Genomic DNA, 19,368 nt, shown 5'->3' with positions numbered 1-19,368 from the left:
TTTAAAAATGCTTTATTAAAAAACAACGCTCTGGGTCTGGGTGCCCGTTTTGGGGGGGGGAGGTCTCCCTCATTTTGAGGGGTTTTTCCCCCCATTTTTTGGGGGGTGTCTCCCCCATTTTGGGGGGTCACAGCTCGGCCAGGGCCCTCAGGCTGCGCTCCTGGAAGAAGTGGTGGGGGGGGCGCCGGGGGGGGCTCCGGGCGAAGTAGGAGAGAACCGAGGGGGGGGCGCCGGGGTCCTCCGGGGGGTCCTCGTCAGCCCTGGGGGGGGCAGGAGGGGAATGTTCACCCCCCATCCTGACCCCCCCATTGCACCCATGGGACCCCCCGGTTCCGCAGGGACCACCCCCCTCTGACCCCCACCACCAGGACCCCTCTGTGCCCTACCAGGACCCCCAGTACCCCCCCCAGGACCCCCAATACCCCCCTGTACTCCTCCAGGACCCCCCAGTGCCCCCTCAGGACCCCCAATGTCCCCCCCATACCACAGCACTGGGACCCCGTCCCTCTGCAGCAGCGCCTGCGCCGTGCCCCCCAGGACACCCATGACACCCCTGCACCCCTACAGGGCCCCCCAATACACCCCCAGGACCCCCAATATCCCCCCCTACCATTGCACCGGGACCCCCTCTCTGCAGCAGCGCCTGCGCCATGCCCCTGGGACCCCCCAGGACCCCAAATACCCCCTCAGGACCCCCAAGACCCGCCAATATCCCCTCAGGACCCCCCAATACCCCCCCCCCGGGACCCCCAATATCCCCCCCCTCACCACTGCACCGGGACCCCGTCTCTCTGCAGCACCGCCTGCGCCGTGCCCCAGCTGAACCGCACGAGCTGGGGGAACCCAAACACCGGCTCCAGGTTCCTCCTCAGCCACTCCTTGGTCTTGGGGTCTGCACAAAGGTGAGGGGGGGGCGTCAGGGACACCCCAAAATCGGAACCCCCCCTCACTAAACCTGCACTGCCCCCCTGCCCACCGTTGGGGTACCCGGAGCCGTAATCGCGGTCGGGGTCCCCCAAATCCTCCACGAAGTTCCAGTGGAGCACGGCCCGGTCCCGGGCGACCTGGGGGGGCACAGGGGGGTCTGAGGGGCTGGGGGGGCTCTGGGGGAGCTCAGGGGGAGAGGAGGGTCCTGCCCCCCCCCACCCCACGCCAAAAACTCAGTGGTTTGGGAGAGGTGGGGGGGCCGGGAAGGGAGGGGGGTCGGGGGTGTTGGTGCTGGGGGGTCAGTCCAGGGAGTTGGGGGGGTGCAGGGGAGGTCAGTTCAGGGGGGTCTCGGAGGGGTCAGGGGGTCAGTTCTGGGGTTTGGGGGTGTTGGGGTAGGGAGGATCGGTTCTGGGATTTTGGGGGTTCAGTTCTGGGGTTTTGGGGGGGTCATTCCAGGGGTTTGAGGGGTCAGTTCTGTGGTTTGGGGGTTCAGGGGCTCAGTTCCATGGTTTGGGGGGGGTCAGTTCAGGTGTTTGGGGGGTCAGTTCAGGGGGGTCGGTTCCATGGTTTTTGGGGGTCAGTTGGAGGTTCTGGGGGTCAGTTCTGGGGGTCACTTCCACGATTTTTTGGGGGTCCCTTTGGGGTCGCAGCCCACCTTGGCGCAGATGCTGGCGGCGCTGACCGTGGGGAACAGCGCGTCGGCCTTGGGGCGCACGGTGACCCCCAGCCCCGGGAAACGGCGCCGCAGCTTCGCCTCGTACTTGTCTGCAGGGCCCACCGTGTCCACAAACACCTGGGACCCAAAATCGCCCCCAAAATTACCCCGGGACACCCCCAAAATTACCCCAGAGTCCCCTGAGTCACACTGGGATCCCTGAGTACTCGTCTGCAGGGCCCACCGTGTCCACAAGCACCTGAGACCCCAAAATCACCCCCAAAATTAACCCGGGACCCCCCCCAAATTACTCCCAAGTCACCATGGGACCCCCTTAAGTCACACCAGGACACCCCAAGTCATTCTGGGACCCCAAAAATCACCCCGGGACCCCCCCAAATTACCCTGGGAACTCCCAATTACCCCAGACCCTTCCCAACCACCCCAGGACCCCAAAATCCCCCTCCTCTGCTCCCCTAACCATCCTGACTCCCCAAACCCCCCAAAATGCTCCTTAACCCACCCAGCCCAACCTGCCCCACCCTCCCTTCCCAAAAATACCCCCAAATCGCACCTGGGTCCCCCAAATCCCACCTGGGCCACCCCAAATCCCACCTGGGCCACCTGCACCCCCGAGTCGAGCACGAACTGGATGAGCTCCGTGGCCGTGTCGTGGGACAGCTCGTTCAGGTTGTACTTGGCCCTGGGGGGGGGGGTCAGGGGGCGTCACCCCCAAATTGGGAACGCACCCACCCCCCCCAGCACCCCAAAACTGCGAGCCTGCCCCATCCCAGCACCCCAAACTGGGGGGAGCCAGGACGGGGGGAATCAGCAGCACTTTCAGGGGTTCAAGGGGGGCTCCCCGGGCATCGCGGCCCCCCCGGGATTTCGGGGGGCTCTCGGGGGTCTCACCGCTGCTGCATGCAGGCCGAGATGTGGGCAGGGGGCAGCACCTGCAGCGCCCACCCCACCCAATCGCCCGCGGCCTCCAGGAGCCCAAAGCGCCGCTCCCGCTCCGCCTCCGACAGCGTCTTTGAGTCTGGGGGCGTCAGGAGGGGTGAGGGATCCCCGGGACCCTCCCCAGAACCCCCCGGGACCCCCAACCCACCCCTGGGACCCTCACAGCTGCCCAGGACCCCCCAAAGCGCTGCTCCCACTCCGCCTCCGACAGCGTTTTTGAGTCTGGGGGCGTGGGGAGGGGTGAGAGACCCCTGGGACCCTCCCCAGAACCCCTCGGGACCCCCCGAGACCCCCGGGAACCCCCTGGGACTTCCACAGCTCCTCCCGGAGCCCCCCCGGGACCTCCAACCCACCCTGGGACCCCGCTGGGACCTCCCCAGAACCCCCCAGGACCCCCAGCCCACCCTGGGACCCCCCGAGGCCCCCAACCCCCGTTCCTGCCACACCCCCGTCAGTCCCAGTCACCCCCGGGACCCCCCGGGCCGGCCCCACCTGCCGCCCCCAGCGCCTCCAGCTCCTGCACTTTGTCCTCGGGGCAGTAACAGACGGCGTAAACCATCGGGCCTGGGGGGCACCGGCGGTCACACGGGACACCGGGGCACCGGGAGCCCTCCCAGTGAAACCCCCGGTGCACCAGGACCCCTCCCACTAAATCCTGGTGCACCGGGACCCCTCCCAATGAAACCCCGGGGCACCGGGACCCCTCCCACCAAATACCGGGGCACCGGGACCCTTCCCACTCATTCGCCGGTGCACCGGATCCTCTCCAACCAAACCCCGGACCCCCAGACTCAACCCCGGGGGCACCGGGACCCCTCCCAATCAACCCCCAGTGCACTTGGACCCCCAAACTCAACCCTCGGGCACCGGGACTCCTCCCACTGAAGCCCCGGTATACCGGGACCCTCTTCACCCAAATCCCGGACCCTCAAACTCAACCTCCGGTACACGGGGACCCTCCCACTCATTCCCCGGTGCACCGGGACCCCCAAACTCAACTCCCGGTGCACCGGGACCCCCAAACTCAACTCCCGGTGCACCGGGTCCCCTTCCACTGAGCCCCCGATGCACTGGGACCCTCTCCACCCAAACCCCGGGCCCCCACACTCAGTCCCCGGTGCACCGGAGCCTCTCGGCGCCCGCTGCAGCCGCCCCCGGCCCGTTGTCCCCGCGGTTCCCGTCCAGGTCTCACCGAGCACCGGCCCCCGGCCCGCCTCGTCCACGCCGAGCGCGCAGGGCCGGGCGCGGCACGGGCCGGGCACGGCGGAGGCGAAGCGGCCGCCGCTCGCCGGGTCCCGCTGCAGCGCCGAGAGCGCCATGGCTGACGGGGCGGGGCTTGGCGGGGCGGGGCCGCGATCACCGCCAATCACCGTGCGGGCGCGGTGTAGCGGGGCGTGGTTAAGCGTAGAGGGAGGGGTTTAGAGGGGGCAGGTCACCCGAATATGGCGCCATTTCGCGGGGGCGGGGCTTAACGGAAAGGGCGGGGTTTAACGGAGGGAGGTGTGGTTTAACGGGCCGGGACGTCCCCCGGTGGGGCCGAAGGCGGGAGCACCGGAAAGGCCGGGGGGGCTCCCGGTGTCGGTGCAGCACCGGGAAAGGCCGGGGGGGCTTCCGCGATCGGTGCAGCACCGGGAGAGACGCGGGGTGGAGGGTCCCTGGGATGGCGGGGCGGGCAGAGGGTCCCGGGAAGGTCCCGCTGGCGGCGGGGATGTCCCGGAAGCCTCGTGTGTTCCCCCCCCCGGTCCGTCCGGGAAGCGCGGGAGGGAGGGGGGTTCCCGGAACGGCCCCGCCCTCTCCCGCCTGCCCAAATAAGGGCATGATTGCGTCAGCGGGGAAAGCCCCGGCCCCGCCCATTTCCGTTGACGCCGGTGCACGCGGGGGGCTTCCCACGGGAGGGGGAGGGGGGACCCGCCGCCCCCGGTGCAGCGCGACCAGAGCCGGTACCGCAATTAACATCGTCATCATCATCATTATTATTAATAATTAAATACAAATGTACAAAAGAAAAATCAGCAGCGACAACGAATCGCCCCCCGCCCCGGGATCGGGGGCTGCTCCCCACCGGGGGGGTCCTGTAAACGTCACCGGGGTGGCGGGGGGGGGAGGGGGTGCGCCCGCCCCTCCCGCGGAATCCCCGGTTCGGAGGGGCCCGACCCCTCCCCGAGAACCGGGGGGTCCCCAGGCCCAGCTGGGGGCGGGGGGGGCTCCAGGCCCTCTTTGGGGCTCCCCATCCATCCACCTCAGGCTCCGTTCCCGCGGGTCCTGCCCCGGGGGGGGTGGGGGGGGTCCTGCCGGTCCGTTACCCCCAGCCCGGGGATCTCCCATCCTCGGGGGTCCTTTCGGGGGTCCCCAGCCCCTCCAGGTCCACGTTGGGGGGGTCTCTGGTGCAGCCCCCCCCTCTCTGAGCCGGCGGGGGCCGCGTCCATGGGGGTCCCACGCAGCATTCCGGTGTCCCCGCCGTGTCCATGGGGGTCCCACGCAGCATCCCGGTACCGCCCTGTCCATGCGGGTCCCACGGAGCATCCCCGCCGCTCCGTGTCCCCGCCGCTCGGTGCCCAGCCGAGATCGGGGCTCGTCCCCCGGGGAAGGATCCAGCGCTGCCCCGGAACTCCCCTCGGTGCCGGTTCTAGAAGCCGAGCGCGGCCCCGGGGGGCAGCGGGCACCCCGAGCCCGCGTGGTCCCGCACGGAGCCGCGGAGCCGCCGCACCTGGGCCCGCAGCACGGCCGCCGTGTCCGCCAGCTCGGCGTTCTGCGCCCGCAGCCCCCGCACCCGCTGCTCCAGCCGCGCGATCCGTTCCAGCTTCCGCCGCCGGCACCGGCTCGCCGCCAGCCGGTTCCGCAGCCTCCGCCGCTCCGCCTGCAGCCGCTCCGGGGAATCCGCGCCCGGCTCCGCCGCCGCCTCCGCCGCCTCCGCGCCGGGGACCCCCACGAAGGGTCCCCCCATCCCCGCCGCCGTTGACGTGCTCAGCGCCGGCGGCTCCGGGAGCGCCACGTTGGGCGGTCCCGGTTGGTGCAGCTCGTCCAGCGCTTGGGCGAAACTGCCGGTGAAAGCGTCGCGCTCGCCGGTACCGGGGTAGAAGAAGCTGCCGGTAGCGGCGCCGCTGCCGAAGAAGGCGCCGTCGGGGCACGGCGCCGGTTTGAGGGCGCGGAAGGGCTCCTGCGGGGGGCCCTGCGGCAGCGGCCCCGGTAAGGAGCCGTAGTCGGGCTCGGCGCGGCAGAAGCCGCCCGGGAAGGGCGCGGGGCGGTAGAACGGCGGCTCCATCCGGGAGCGGCGGGACTCGAACCTGCGGCCCCGCGCGGCACCCGCGGCTTTATGGGCGCGCGCGGCGGAAACGCGCCGCCATTGGCTGGGGAGGCGGAGGACACGCCCCCTCCGCGGGGACACGCCCAGTCCTGCGTGGACACGCCTATTCCAGCATAGACACGCCTCCATCGGAAAAGGGGTGGGGCCTGGGAGCATTTGGGGGGGGCACAGGTGGGAAAGGAGGGGGGGTAAGTGTGCAAGGGGGCCAGGTGAGAGCAAGGAGGGGTCAGGTGAGGTCAAAGGAAGGGGCAGGTGAGCAGGAGGGGGCTCAGGTGTGATAAGCAGGTGGAGCGTGCAAAGGGGGACAGGTGAGCGCCACGGGCGGGGGGCAGGTGGGTGCCAGGGGCGCAGGTGGGTGCCAGAGGTCACATGCCCGGCCATCCATACCCGTGTCACCTCCTGAGCTCTACCTGTGCCCTCGGGTCCCCTCTGTGTCTCCATGTGAGTCACATGAGGCACCCCAGGATCCTCCAAAGCCACTCCAGGACCCTCCAAAACCACTCCAGGATCCCCTAAGCCACTCCAGGATCCCCAAAACCACCCTAGGATCCCCAAAATCACCCCAGGATCCCCAAAGCCACCCCAAAACGTCCCTGGGACCCCCAGGGGCTGCAGCCAGGGATGGGGAACCATGCCCAGGTGTGTCCCAGTGTGTCCCAGCCCTGCGTGTGCAAGGGTAGGGACAGGGGGGCCCCCGGGACTTCCCGGGGGGGACAGGCCCCTCCTCCCCTCCCCCCCCCGGATTTGAGGGGATTTTAGGGGATTTTGGGGCCGGGTTTTCCCTCCCGACTTCTCCTTCCCCGTGACTCAGGGCTGGCCCCGCCGTGACCTCCCGGTGTCACCCCCAAAGTGACCCCCCGGGGGGGAACAGGAGTCCGGGGGAGCTCTGGGGGTTTGGGAGGGCTCTGGGGAGGGGTCTCGCTCCCAAAGAGGCCTCGGGGGGTCCCCCCATCCTCCCTAAAGGGACTTTCAGGGCCCCCAACGGCCCCAACCGCCACCGGGGTTTCGGGCTGGGGGGGCCCGGATGTCCGGGGGGGGCGGGGGAGCGCTCAGGGCCAAACTGGGAGCACTGGGAGGGCCCAGGGTCATTCTGGGAGCACTGGGATGCCCTCAGAGCACACTGGGAGCACTGGGAGGGCACTGGAGTTACACTGGGGGGAGCTTCGTCCTATACTGGGGGCCGTGGCATGGCCCCACAGCCATACTGGGAGGACTGGGAGGTTCCAGATACAAATGGGAGCACTGGGATGCCCCCTAGACCAAACTGGGATGCCCGCAGAGCCATACTGGGAGCACTGGGATGCCTTCAGAGCAATACTGGGAGTACTGGGATGCCCCCAACACTATAATGGGAGCACTGGGGGAGTTCCAGCACCTTACTGGGAGCACAGGGATGCCCCCACAGCCATAATGGGAATACTGGGACCATACTGGGAGCACCGGGGGGGTTCCGGCCGCCGAGGCCGGCGGGTTCAGCGCTGACGCAGCGCGGGCGCGGCCGGCGCCGCTGCCCCGCGGCGAGAACGGCCCGGTTTAACCCCGGCGGGCCGGCGGGGCCTGGCGGGGCCTGGCGGGCGCGGCCGCGGGGGCGGCGGGACGCGGCCCTGACTCACTGGTCGCCACTCTGCGGCCTTGGAGGACCCCACTCCTGCCGCGCGGGCCGTGTCCGCCAGGGGGGGCAGCGCGCGGGTGTGGCCGCTCTGCCCCCCGTCTCTATGGTCCAGCAGGAAAGCGGAAAGGGCGTGACCGGAAATGGGCAGGTGAGGCCGCTCTAGGTGCGACTCTATGGCCCCGGAGGCCGCGGCGGGTGTGGCGGGCGGGGAGGGGGCGGGGCCAGGTGCGGCCGCTCCGGGCGCGGCTCGGTGCCCCTGGAGGACCGGCCCGGTGTCCCTGGAGGACCGGCCGGACATGGCGGCGGGGCGGGACGCGTGCGGGGCGCTGCTCACCTGGGTAAGGGGGGCCGGGACCCCCCCCGGGACCTCCCGGTTCAAGCGGGACCCCCCCGTGCTCGGGGATCGGCCCCGGGATCCTCCCCGGGACCCCCGGGCGGTTCTTGCGGCTTCGGGAGCTTCGGTGGCTCCAGGGCACCTGTGACCCCCCATGGCCCCTCTGACCTCTCCAGGACACCCGTGAGCCCCCTGGGACCCTCTGACCCCACCATGATCCCCTGTCACCCCCCCAGGTCCCTGTGCGCCCCCAGGTCCTCGTGACCCTCCCTAGGACCCCCTGACCCCCCTGTGCCGCCCCCGGTCCCTGTCACCCCCCCCCCCCGCCCGGTGACCTTTGTCCCCCCCCCGGGACGTGGCCGAGCCCTTGTGACCCCCCCGCCCTTTGTCCCTGTCCCGGCGCCCTTTGCCCCCCCAAATTCAGGGGGCCTTTTGGGGGGGGATCCCCACCTCCCTCTGTACCCCCCCGTGGGTCTGGGAGGGTTTTGGGGTGCTCTGACCCCCCTTGAGCAGCTGTTCGGGACTTTTGAGGTGTCCCTGATCCTCCCGGGGGGTGTCCGGGGGTTTTGGGGTGTCCCTGTTCCCCCCGGCGGAGTTTTTTGGGGTGTCCGTGTTTTTGGGGTGTCGCTGACCCCCCATTTCCCCCCTCCCCAGCTGCAGAGCTTTGACCCCCCCAGTCCGTGCGCGGCCCCCCCAGACCTGGCCAGCGGGGTCACCCTGGCGCACGTCCTGCACCAGATGTGAGTGATGGATTGGGGTACACCTCGGGATTTGGGGAGTTTGGGGACCCTCCCCGGGATTTGGGGACCCCCCCGAGGGGCCCAGGCTGATTTTGGGGTGTCCCCCGGGCTGATTTTGGGGTGTCCCCCCCCAGTGACCCGTCGTGGTTCGATGAGCCGTGGCTGGGCCGGATCCGGGGGGACACCGAGAGCAGCGCCCGTGTCAAGGTGGGGGGGCAGCGGGGTTTGGGGTGGGGGGCGCAGAATTTGGGGGTTGGGGGGGCAGAATTTGGGGCTCTTTTTGGGGTGGGAGGGGGTATTGGGGGTGTCACAGTGTGGGGTTCCTTTTGAGGCGGGTGCTGGTTTTGGGGAATTTTTGTGGGGGGCTGGATTAGGGAGGGTTGTGTTTTGTGGGGCTGGTTTTGGGGAGGGATTTTGGGAGGATTGATTTGGGGAGGGCTTGATTTGGGGGGGCTTTTTGAGAGGATTGATTTGGAGGGGGCTTTTGGGGAGCACTGATTTGGGTAGGATTGATTTGGGGGGTATCTGGGGGGGCCTTTTGGAGAACATTGGTATTTTTGGTGACAGCTTTGGGGGTCCCCATTTGCAAGCCCTCTTTTGGGAGGTTCTTTGTGCAGCTGCCATGTTGGGGTCCCCAAGGGCTGTGAGCACAATTTGGGGGGATTTTTGGGGGTGTTCCCACCTCGTGCCCCCTCCCCAGGTGAACAACCTGCGCCAGGTGCTGCAGAGCGTGCTGGAGTACTGGCAGGATGTGAGTCAGGGCTGGGGGGTCCCAGCTTTAAACCCCCCCAGTTTTGGGTCTGGGGGCTCCCCTGGGATTTTGGGGAGTCCCTGAGGGTGGGGAGGGGTCTCTGAGCCAGGAATCCCCCCCCAAAGGTGCTGGGCCAGGCCGTGGGGGAGCAGCACGTGCCCGACGTGGGGGCGGCCGCCCGGCACGGTGACCCCGAGCAACTGGGCAAACTGGTGAGACTGGTGCTGGGCTGTGCCGTCAGCTGCGAGCGCAGGGAAGGTGGGTACGGGGCCGGGGGGCACTGGGAACCCCAAGAACACCCCCGACCCCCCAAGAACACCCCCTGACCCCCCAAATTCCCCCCTAGAGCACATCCAGCGCATCATGACGCTGGAGGAGTCGGTGCAGCATGAGGTGATGACGGCCATCCAGGAGGTGGGCGAGATTTGGGGGGCTCTGGGGGGATTTGGGCGTCCCTGAAGGTTTTGGGGGGTTCCCTGAGTGGTGTTGGAGGATCACTGGGGAGGTTTGGGGATGATTTCGAGTATTTGTCGGGGGGTCGCTGCCTGTTGTGTTTGGTGGAGATTTGGGACCACAGCCCTTGGAGGGTCTCGGGGGAGTTTTGGGGACCCCCGGGGTTTTTTGGGGTCCCGTAGCCCCCCCTGAGCCCCCCCAAACCTCAATTTCTCCCTCCCTGTGGCAGCTCCTGGACCCGGAGACGTCGGAGCCGATGGCGGCCGAGACCTATGGGAACTTCGACACTCAGGTGAGGTGGGGGGGGCAGCAGATTTTGGGGTGTCTGGGGGAAATTTAGGAGCTCAGGGGGTGTCTGAGCCCCCCTGTGCCCCCCAGTCCCGCCGCTATTACTACCTGAGCCAGGAGCCCCCCGAGGAGGGGCAGGGGCAGCGCTGCCGGGAGCTGGAGCAGCAGGTGAGGCCTGGGGGCACCTGAGGGCACCTGGAATCACCTGGGGGCACAGCGGGCTCCCCAGATCATGGGTGCCTGCAATTTCCACCTGAGGGTGAGCGGGAGGGGATTGTCTGCCAGCTCATGTGAGCAGTGGCAGCACCTGGGAGGGTCCCCCTCATCCCCGTGCCCCTCCCGCACACCTGGCCCCGCAGGTGGCCACCCTGCTGGAGGAGAAGGGCCACCTGGCCGCCGAGAACCGCGCCCTGCGCGAGCAGCTCGAGGCCGAGGGCGCCGGCGCCGCCGCCAAGAAGCTGCTGCGGCTGCAGACGCAGGTGGAGGAGCTGCAGGAGGAGAATTACAGGTGAGGCCTCGCCCCCCGAGCCCCCCCTCACCTGCAGCCCTCACCTGAACCGCGGGTGTGTCGTTGCAGGCTGGAGAGCGGCCGGGAGGAGCTGCGGGCGCGCTGCTCGCGGCTGGAGCAGGAGGCGCGCGGGCTGCAGGCGCGGGCGCAGGAGCTCAGCGGGCTGGCGGGGGAGGCGCGGGCGCTGCGCGACGAGATGGACCTGCTCAGGTGAGTGGGGTGAGCTGGGTACCTGCTCAGGTGAGTGGGGCACCTGGAAAGGTGAGCTCAGGTGAGTGGGGTACCTGAAAAGGTGAGTGCGGCACCCTATCAGGTGAGATGGGTACCTGCCCAGGTGGGCTGGGCACCTGAAAAGGTGAGCTGGGCACCTGCAAAGGTGAGCTGGGTACATGCCCAGGTAAACTGGTCACCTGCTCAGGTGAGCCAGGGAGGCCCCACCTCCCGCAGTGTCACTGTCACCATCCGGGCAGTGCCATCACCAGCCGGTGGCCGCGTGTTGTGGCTCAGGTGCAGCTCACCTGTGCTCAGGTGTTGCGGCAGAGCTTGGCACCTCACCATGCCCCTGTCCCGTGCCCAGGGCATCGTCAGTGTGCACGGGGCACCTGGAGGCAGCGGTAGCAACGTACCGGGGCTCAGGTGCAGCTCACCTGTGCTCAGGTGTTGCAGGTGTACCTCACCCCTGTTCCTGTCCCCAGGGCATCCTCGGCCCATGCCGGGTGCCTGGAGGCGGCGGTAGCCACGTACCGGGGCTGGAGGTGGCAGTGGCCACGTACTGCGGCTCAGGTGCACCTCACCTGTGCTCAGGTGTTGCAGGTGTACCTCACCGTGTCCCTTCACCTCCCCAGGGCATCGTCGGCCCGTGCCGGGCGCCTCGAGGCGGCGGTGGCCACGTACCGGGGCCGGGCGGCGGCGGCGGGTGAGCTGCGGCGCTGGGCGCGGGCGCTGGAGGAGCGGCACGCGGCGCAGGTGCGCAGGGCCGCACACCTACAGCAGCAGCTGGGCCGCGCCCAGGCCGGCTGTGCGCAGCTGGAGGCCGCACGGAAACAGGTGAGGGGCACGGGCAGGTAGTGGCTGTGGTGGCTGTGTCACCGTGACCGGGGTGTCACCGTGCCCGGGGATGTCACCGTGTCCCCTTGGCGCAGGTGGAGGAGCTGAGCGGGCAGCAGGCGGAGGCGGCACTGAGGGCTGAGAAATGGCACCTGGAGTTCCGGCACCTGCAGGAGCGATTCGAGGCCCTGAGCCAGGAGAAGGAGGTGGGGAAGGCTGGGGGCACAGCTGGGGCACACCTGGGGCACACCTGGGGCGCACCTGAGCCCCCTGTGCCCCGCAGAGGCTGCTGGAGGAGCGGGACGCGCTGCGTGAGGCCAACGAGGAGCTGCGCTGTGTGCAGGTGCAGCAGAGCTACCTGAGCCAGGCAGGTGAGTGCTGGGGGGCACAGACCCCACCTGGAAGGTGACAGAACACCAGGGGGGCTTTGGGGGGCTCCAGGTGGGGTTTGGGGGGCTCCAAGGTGGTTTAGGTGGGCATGGCACAATTTTGGGTTGTCACCTGCTGTCTCCATGCCCAAAACCCACCTTTACCTGCCACAGGTGCAGGGCTGGAGGGGGGCCCAGCCCCTCCCCGGAATTTGGCAGCTGAGATCCTTCCCGCAGAGATCAGGTGAGTCCATGGGGGTGCCCAAAAATGCAGGTGGGAATGGGGGGTCCCCAATTCATTGTGGGGTCCCCCACGAGCACCCCGGTGTCCCCCTCCCCAACAGGGACACGGTGACGCGGCTGCGGCGCGAGAACCGACGGCTGCGGCTGCAGCGGGACCAGCTCCAGCACAGGTGGGGGAACCGGGGGGGCCGGGGCTCCTCAGAAGACCCCTGAGACCCCCCCTATCCCTGATGAACCCCCCAGTCCCTAACGAGCCCCCCACACCCACAGGCTGGAGGCCACAGGGGCAGCTGAGCCTCGGACAGCGCAGGGGAGGCCGCAGGAGGAGGTGAGGAGGGAACAGGGAGGTTTTGGTGGGGGTCTCTGAACCCCAGTTCATTGTGCGGGCTTGGGGAGGGTCTCAGTGTTTTGGGGGGTCAGGTTTTATTGGGGTTATCTCAGTGCTCCATCTTCACCTCTTTCTCAATTCCCCCCAGCTGGTGCTGCTGGAGGAGACCCCCAAGGACCTGTGAGTTTTTTGGGGGGTGGGGGGAATTTGGGGAGCCCTCCCAACATCCCCCACCTGTGACCACCCCCTGTCCCCCCAGAGATGAGCTGCCAGAGGGAGAGGAGGAGGAAGATCTGGAGCTCTCCAAAGCTGGTATGATGGGGTCTGGAGTGGGCATCAGAATCTGGGGAGGGGTCAGCATGTTGGGAGTCCTGAGGGGGAAATTCTGAGGTACCTCAGACTGGGGTTTGTATAGGGATCCTGTGGGGTGATATCTGCAGGGAGGGGGCAGGAGATGAACTGTGCCTCAGTTTCCCCATGAAGATCTGGGGAAGTTTGGGGGTCCTTCCTGGCTAACCTCCCTCTTTATTCCCACTATGGGATCAGGATTTAGAGGTTCCACGAGCTCGCCCCCCCAAAAACCCTCAGGACCCCTTGGGGACCCCCCTGGCACCCCCCCATTGGCCCCCGTGCTGCAGCTCCTCCGCAACCAGCTGCAGGAGAAGGATGCGCTGATCCGGCACCTGGAGGTGAGGGGTTAATAATAATTAATAATTAATTAAGGAGTTAATAATAATTAACAATAATTTTGGAGGGGTTCCTGGGGGTCTCCATCCCCATCTGAACCCCCCTGAACACCCCCAGAACGATTGGGAGCGCAGCCGGGCGCAGCGGGAGCGCGAGGAGCGGCTGCTGGTCACCGCCTGGTACAACATGGTGAGAGCACTGGGACAGTGGGGACAGAGACCCCCGGGACCCCCTGCCCAGGACCCCCATTAAATTAACCCTTGGTGTCCCTCAGGGCCTGGCGCTGCAGCAGCACGAGGGTGACATGGCGGCGTGGGGTGGTGGCAGCGGCGCTCGCTCCTTCCTGGCCCAGCAGCGCTTGGCTACGGCAGCACGGCGGGCACGGGCCCCTCACGGCCGGGCCGCCTCCTCCAGCTGAGAGAGGGGACCCCAAAAACCCCACGGGGGGACCCCAACAACCCCATGGAGACACCCCAAAAACCCCACGGCGGGCACGGGCCCCTCACGGCCAGGCTGCCTCCTCCAGCTGAGAGGGGGACCCCCAAAAACCCCACGGGGGACCCCAAACACCCCACGGTGAGCACAGGCCCGTCAAGGCCAGGCTGCCTCCTCCAGCTGAGAGGGGGAACCCCAAAAACCCCACTAGGGACCCCAAACACCCTACGATGGGCATGGGCCCCTCATGGCTGGGTTGCCTCCTCCAGCTCAGAGAGGACACCCCATAACACCCCAAACCCCCTCGCTCTGGGCTGGTCCCGTTTCAAACACTACAAACCTGAGCTCCTCGCCTCATTTTGGGGGGCCTGGACTTTGCCCCCGTGTCTTTTGGGGGAATTTTAGCACTTCTATTTTTGTAGCTGATTTCGGGGGGGGGGCTTGCGTGTGTCTGATTTCGGGGGGGGCTTGCGTGTGTCACCCCCATAAAATGTTCTAATAAAGACTCAGGAATCAGTGCTGGAGATTTATTATGGGGGGATATTGGGGGACTGAGCTGTGGGTGGGGAGTTTTGGGTGTTTTAAACCACGGGGTTGGTGCTGGAGTGTGGCAGAGGTGGGTGGGGATGAGCACCCTATAAATTACTTTAGTTTTGCCTTTTTCCCCTCACATCTCCCCCTTTCTCCCCTTATGTTTCTCTCCATTTTCTCCCCTCATGTTTCCCGCCCTTTCCCCCCCCCCCACGTTTCCCTCCATTTTCTCCCCTCACAATTCCCGCCTTTTTTCCCCTCATAGTTAAGGGAACTTCTTTAGTTAAACTCTTTAAAACAATGAAAAAAGGGGTTTTCCCCCTTAATTTAAAGCTTAAAAATGAAAAAAGAGGTTCTCTCTATGTTTAGAGCCCTAAAATGATGGATAAAGGGGGTCTCCGCCCAAGATGAAACATAAAAATGATGAAAAACATGGAGTTTCTCTCAATTTAAACCCTTGAAATGTAGGATTCTGCATCACGTTAATTTTTTTAATGGAAATCCCCCTCACTTTAACCTGCCAAAAGGCTTCCCGCTCCCTTTACTGGTTTTGCCTCAAGAAACAGAATTTCTGGGGCTTTTTGACACCATTTTCCATATAAGGTGTCTTAAAACAGAGAGCTGCTGTTGATGGAACTCTGAAAATGGCCCATAAATAGGCTACTTTCAATTTAAACCCTTAAAAACGACAGAAAACAGAGACTTCACCTCAATTTATCTATTTAAACAAGGAAAAAGTTGGATTTGCTGTCAACTATGCTTAAAAATAATAGAAAGTAGAGATTCCCAGTCAATTAAACCTCTTTAAATCACGGAAGAGGCAGACTTTTCCTCCAACTTTAACCCTTTAAACCGTTTGAAGGACTCTATTCCTTTAATTACCTCTCCTAAACCCGCGGGTAAAACGCTCTGATCGGACACGGCGCGTGTGTGAGGGTTTGTGTCTCTTTAAATCCGCCGCCATCTTTGAACCGGCCGCGGCTTCACGCACGCTCCGCGCATGCTTAGGAGTGGCGTTGCGACGCCGGAAGTGCGTCAGGCGCGGGCGGAAGCGCGTCAGGCGCGGGCGGAAGCGGCCGTGCCGTGCCGGGCGGGTGGCGGAGGGTCGCGGCGGCCGCGCCATGGTGGATTACAGCGTGTGGGACCACATCGAGGTCTCCGACGATGAGGACGAGACTCACCCCAACATCGACACCGCGAGTCTCTTCCGATGGCGGCACCAGGTGCGGCTGGGCCAGCCCGCGGCGGCCCCCGGGCCTGGCCCGTTCCCATGGCGACCGGGCCCGGGAGTACCGGGGTAGGCAGGCGGGAGGGTTCGGTTGTTGGTGGGACCTCCGTGGGGCGGGGGCCTCTCGGAACGGGGAAAGGTGGGGGGTTGGATCTCCTGTTCGCAGCTCCGGGGGCCCCGTGGGGCGGGGACTGCCCGCGTTCCGGTGGGGTCGTACCGGGAGCGCTCTTGGGGGGCTCCTCCGTCCCGGGGTACCCCGTTCCCTGTGCCCAGGACACCCCAATTCCTGTCCCACATCCCGGGGCATCCCGTTCCTGTACCTCCATCCTAGAAAACCCCATTCCCTGTGCCCCCATCCAGGACACCCGCCATTCATAACAAATTTACCCAAAATCCAGCCCAAAATTCACCCCAAATCCAGCCCAAAAATGAATTTGGGGTTCCTGTGTCCAGTTCGCCACATCCCTGTCCCCCATCCCAGTTCCCCCCGTTCCCCCACTCAGGTTCTGCCCCTTCCCTGGGGAATCCCCTCATGGGGGTCTCAGCCCCCCCAAACCCCTCCCTGTCCCCCAGGATGGGGCAGTGACCCCTCCAAAACCTCCCCCCAAATTTGGGGGGATCTGGGAACCACCAGAACCCCAGAGCCACCCCCAATCCCCCTCCCCACCCCAAAACCCCCAGAAGTGTCAGAGTGGGGGGTCTGGAGCTGTGTGGGTGCCCCCAGGCCCGCGTGGAGCGCATGGAGCAGTTCCAGAAGGAGAAGGAGGAGCTGGACAAAGGCTGCCGCGAGTGCAAGCGCAAACTGGCCGAGTGCCTGAAGAAGATGAAGGAGCTGGAGCTGGCCGAGCCCGAGAGCGGCCGGGGCGAGCTGGAGAAGCTCCAGGCCGAGGCCCAGCAGCTGAGGAACGAGGAGAAGAGCTGGGAGAACAAGCTGGAGGAGCTGAGGAAGAAGGAGAAGAACATGCCTTGGAATGTGGATACGCTCAGCAAGGATGGATTTAGCAAGGTGGGGTTTGGGGTAAACACCACGAAAAACAACCACAAATCTGTGAAAACCCCCCCAAAAAACTGACCTCAAATCTGTGAATAACCCCCCAAAAAACTGACTTCAAATTTGAGGATATTTCCAAAAACCTGACCCCAAGTCCATGAGGGGCCCCCCAAAAAACTGACCCTAAATCTGTCAGGAGCCCCCCAAAAACCTGACCCCAAATCTGTGAGGACCTCCCCGAAAAACTGATCCCAAATCCGTGAGATTTTCCCCCAAATCATTCCCTGTGTTCTTTTGGTCCCCAGAGCGTTTTCAACGTGAAGCCCGAGGAGAAGGAGGAGACGGAGGAGCAGAAGGAGAAGAAACACAAAACCTTCGTGGAGAGATACGAGAAGCAGATCAAACACTTTGGTGAGAGTTTGGGGAGCAGATTTTTGGGGTTCCCCAGACTTGGTTACACCCCCTGTGTTGGGAGCAGCACAGAATCCTCTCACTCTGCTGAAAAATCAAGAATTTTGTGTGGTTTTCCCATTTTTCCCCCTGCTGAAGCAGAGTTTTGGGGGAGTTTAATTAAATTTTAGACTGAGGCACTCTCCCTCGTGCCCACCCTGTTCCTAACAAGGTTCAGAGTTGATTTTCTCATTAAGGAACCTCCTAACAAGGTTCAGATTTGGTTTTTCTCATTAAAAATCACCCCCTGTACCATTTCAGGGATGCTGAGGCGCTGGGATGACAGCCAGAAGTACCTGTCAGACAACCCTCACCTGGTCTGTGAGGAGACAGCCAACTACCTGGTCATCTGGTGCATCGACCTGGAGGTGGAGGAGGTGAGGCTCAAACTGGGGCAAAATCTCCCTTTTCCAGGCTGGAATTGCTTTCTTGTCACCTCTCTGGATTTTATCCCATTTTTCCTGCCAGAAAAATGAGAGGTTTGGGAATTATGAAGTAGAAGAGATCCTTAAAATCATTCTCTAAAGGCACCCACACCTTTTTTGGGAGAGGGATTCATCACTAACCCCTCTCCTGCAGCTCCAGGGTTTACCTGGGGTGAGAAGCCCAAAAAAAATTCAAAATCAGGGAATTTGGGATTAGTTTGGGATTAAAAAGCTCCTAAAAATCATCAAATCCAGCCTAGTCTCATCCTAATGCCCTTAACAGCTCCTGCAGGGATTCCCTGACCCAAGTCCCCTTTCCCCACCCAGAAGGGTTTGATGGAGTGGGGATTTTGGGGATTTTAACCCAAAATGTGTTTTTTTCCCCAGAAACACGCGCTGATGGAGCAGGTGGCCCACCAGACCATCGTCATGCAGTTCATCCTGGAGCTGGCCAAGAGCCTCAAGGTGGATCCCAGGGCCTGCTTCAGGCAGTTCTTCACCAAAATTAAGGTAAAAATTTAATAAAGGGGTGGATTTGGGGGTAGATTTTCAGGGTGGATTTTGGGTTGCTTTGGGGGTGGATTTGTGGTGAATTTAGCAGTGAATTTGAGTTGGATTTGGGGTGAATTTTTGGATGAATTCAGGGTGGATTAGGGATGGATTTGGGGTGAATTTTGGAGTGGATTTGGGGATGGATTTGGGGGTGGATTTGAGGTAGTTCTGGAGTGAATTTTGAAGTGGATTTTGGGTGAATTTGAGCTGCATTTGGGCTGGATTTTGAGCCAGATTTGTGGTGAATTTTGGGTGAATTTTACCTGAATTTGGGCTGGATTTTGAACCGGATTTGTGGTGAATTTTGGGTGAATTTGACCTGCATTTGGGCTGAATTTCGGGCTGAACCCCCATTTTTCCCCCTTTCCCCAGACAGCAGACCAGCAGTACCTGGAGGGCTTCACGGAGGAGCTGGAGGCGTTCAAGGAGCGCGTGCGGGGCCGGGCGCGGGCGCGCCTGGAGAAGGCTCTGCGCGAGTACGAGGAGGAGGAGCGCCAGAAGCGCCTGGGGCCTGGCGGGCTCGACCCCGTCGAGGTCTACGAGTCCCTGCCCGCCGTGAGTTTGGGGCATTTTGGGACCTGGGGGTTTGGGGCATTTCGGGGGCTCCCCCAAGTGCTCTGAGGGAGTTTTGGGGTTAAATCCTGAGGTTTTGGGTATTGGAGGTTTGGGGGATCCTGGTGGGGTTGGCTTGGTCCCAGTCAGTCCCAGTATGAGTCTGGTTTTGAGGCTCAATCCCCTAGTTTTGGGTGGTTTGAGGTTTCCGGTCACTCCCAGTGTGATCCCAGCACAATCCCAGTTGCTCCCAGTACTGACCAGTCCCTGGCCCTGCAGGAGCTGCAGAAATGCTTCGATGTCAAAGATGTTCAGATGCTGCAGGACACAATCAGCAAAATGGACCCAACCGTGAGTTTTTCACCCGAAAAAATCCCTTGGGAGGGTCCAAATCCCTCAGGACGATCCCCAAACCCCTCGAGGATGTTCCCAAACCCCCCAGGCATGTCCCCAAATCTCTCTTCCCCGTTTGTAGGAGGCCAAGTACCACATGCAGCGCTGCATCGACTCGGGGCTCTGGGTGCCCAACGCCAAGGGCGGGGACGGTGCCGAGCGCGGCGCGGGGGAGGCGGCGCCGCCCTACGAGGAGATCAAGAAGGAGAACGGAGGAGGAGGAGCCGAGCACGAGGAGGCCAAGCCCTGAGCGGGGCCACACCCCCGGAAAAAAGGCAGAAAAGGTCAAAAAAACCACGAAAAAAATACAAAAAACCAACTCGTCCCCGTCGGAAAAGCAGCAGAATCAGGCGGGGAGGGGTCATGCTCCACCCCCCTCACCCCGCAGCCCCCTCCCCACTCCCCTCACGCCCCCCCCCCCCCAGCGCTTTTCACGCCGTAGAGACTTTTGGGGAAGGATTTTGGGAGGTTTGGGCCCCCCCCGGGTGGGTTTGGGGTGTTTGGGGGGGGGGGGTCGGGGCCGTGGTGCCAGAGCGGAGAATAAAGAGATTGGAGAAGCTGAGCGTGGCCTGGGGGTCTGGAGGGGTTTGGGGATGGTTTGGGGGG

General features: G+C 64.2%; 4 protein-coding genes across 4 annotated transcripts; 2 read left to right on the top strand and 2 right to left on the bottom strand.

Annotated features, from left to right (window-relative positions):
- Window positions 1–25: 25 nt before the first annotated feature.
- Window positions 26–3,872, bottom strand: RNASEH2A (ribonuclease H2 subunit A). Its single transcript, XM_058821475.1, has 8 exons — window positions 3,735–3,872; window positions 3,035–3,106; window positions 2,495–2,621; window positions 2,198–2,285; window positions 1,583–1,720; window positions 977–1,064; window positions 769–892; window positions 26–260 (listed from the first exon to the last, which is right to left on the bottom strand). The coding sequence occupies exons 1-8, from the start codon at window positions 3,859–3,861 to the stop codon at window positions 128–130; spliced, it is 897 nt and encodes a 298-aa protein (XP_058677458.1). The 5' UTR covers window positions 3,862–3,872; the 3' UTR covers window positions 26–127.
- Window positions 3,873–5,168: 1,296 nt separating this feature from the next.
- JUNB (JunB proto-oncogene, AP-1 transcription factor subunit) lies at window positions 5,169–6,935 on the bottom strand. Its single transcript, XM_058821342.1, has 2 exons — window positions 6,839–6,935; window positions 5,169–5,935 (listed from the first exon to the last, which is right to left on the bottom strand). The coding sequence occupies exons 1-2, from the start codon at window positions 6,933–6,935 to the stop codon at window positions 5,169–5,171; spliced, it is 864 nt and encodes a 287-aa protein (XP_058677325.1).
- An 819-nt stretch (window positions 6,936–7,754) lies between these two features.
- HOOK2 (hook microtubule tethering protein 2) lies at window positions 7,755–14,009 on the top strand. The gene is made up of 21 exons (XM_058821466.1): window positions 7,755–7,796; window positions 8,447–8,532; window positions 8,667–8,739; window positions 9,233–9,283; window positions 9,409–9,541; window positions 9,630–9,697; window positions 9,966–10,028; window positions 10,115–10,192; window positions 10,384–10,532; window positions 10,602–10,742; window positions 11,378–11,579; window positions 11,675–11,785; window positions 11,863–11,950; window positions 12,122–12,191; window positions 12,292–12,360; window positions 12,461–12,518; window positions 12,667–12,698; window positions 12,778–12,851; window positions 13,065–13,207; window positions 13,323–13,394; window positions 13,480–14,009. The coding sequence occupies exons 1-21, from the start codon at window positions 7,755–7,757 to the stop codon at window positions 13,621–13,623; spliced, it is 1,947 nt and encodes a 648-aa protein (XP_058677449.1). The 3' UTR covers window positions 13,624–14,009.
- Window positions 14,010–15,209: 1,200 nt separating this feature from the next.
- CDC37 (cell division cycle 37, HSP90 cochaperone) lies at window positions 15,210–19,288 on the top strand. The gene is made up of 8 exons (XM_058821471.1): window positions 15,210–15,394; window positions 16,124–16,405; window positions 16,696–16,801; window positions 17,102–17,217; window positions 17,653–17,775; window positions 18,190–18,372; window positions 18,649–18,720; window positions 18,845–19,288. Exons 1-8 carry the CDS (start codon window positions 15,293–15,295, stop codon window positions 19,010–19,012), a joined length of 1,152 nt encoding a protein of 383 aa, XP_058677454.1. The 5' UTR covers window positions 15,210–15,292; the 3' UTR covers window positions 19,013–19,288.
- The last annotated feature ends 80 nt before the right edge of the window (window positions 19,289–19,368 follow it).

The sequence above is a fragment of the Ammospiza caudacuta genome, chromosome 29 (assembly GCF_027887145.1).
Source record: "Ammospiza caudacuta isolate bAmmCau1 chromosome 29, bAmmCau1.pri, whole genome shotgun sequence".
Lineage (NCBI taxonomy): Eukaryota > Metazoa > Chordata > Aves > Passeriformes > Passerellidae > Ammospiza > Ammospiza caudacuta.
This window is presented reverse-complemented; position numbering and strand designations above follow the sequence as displayed.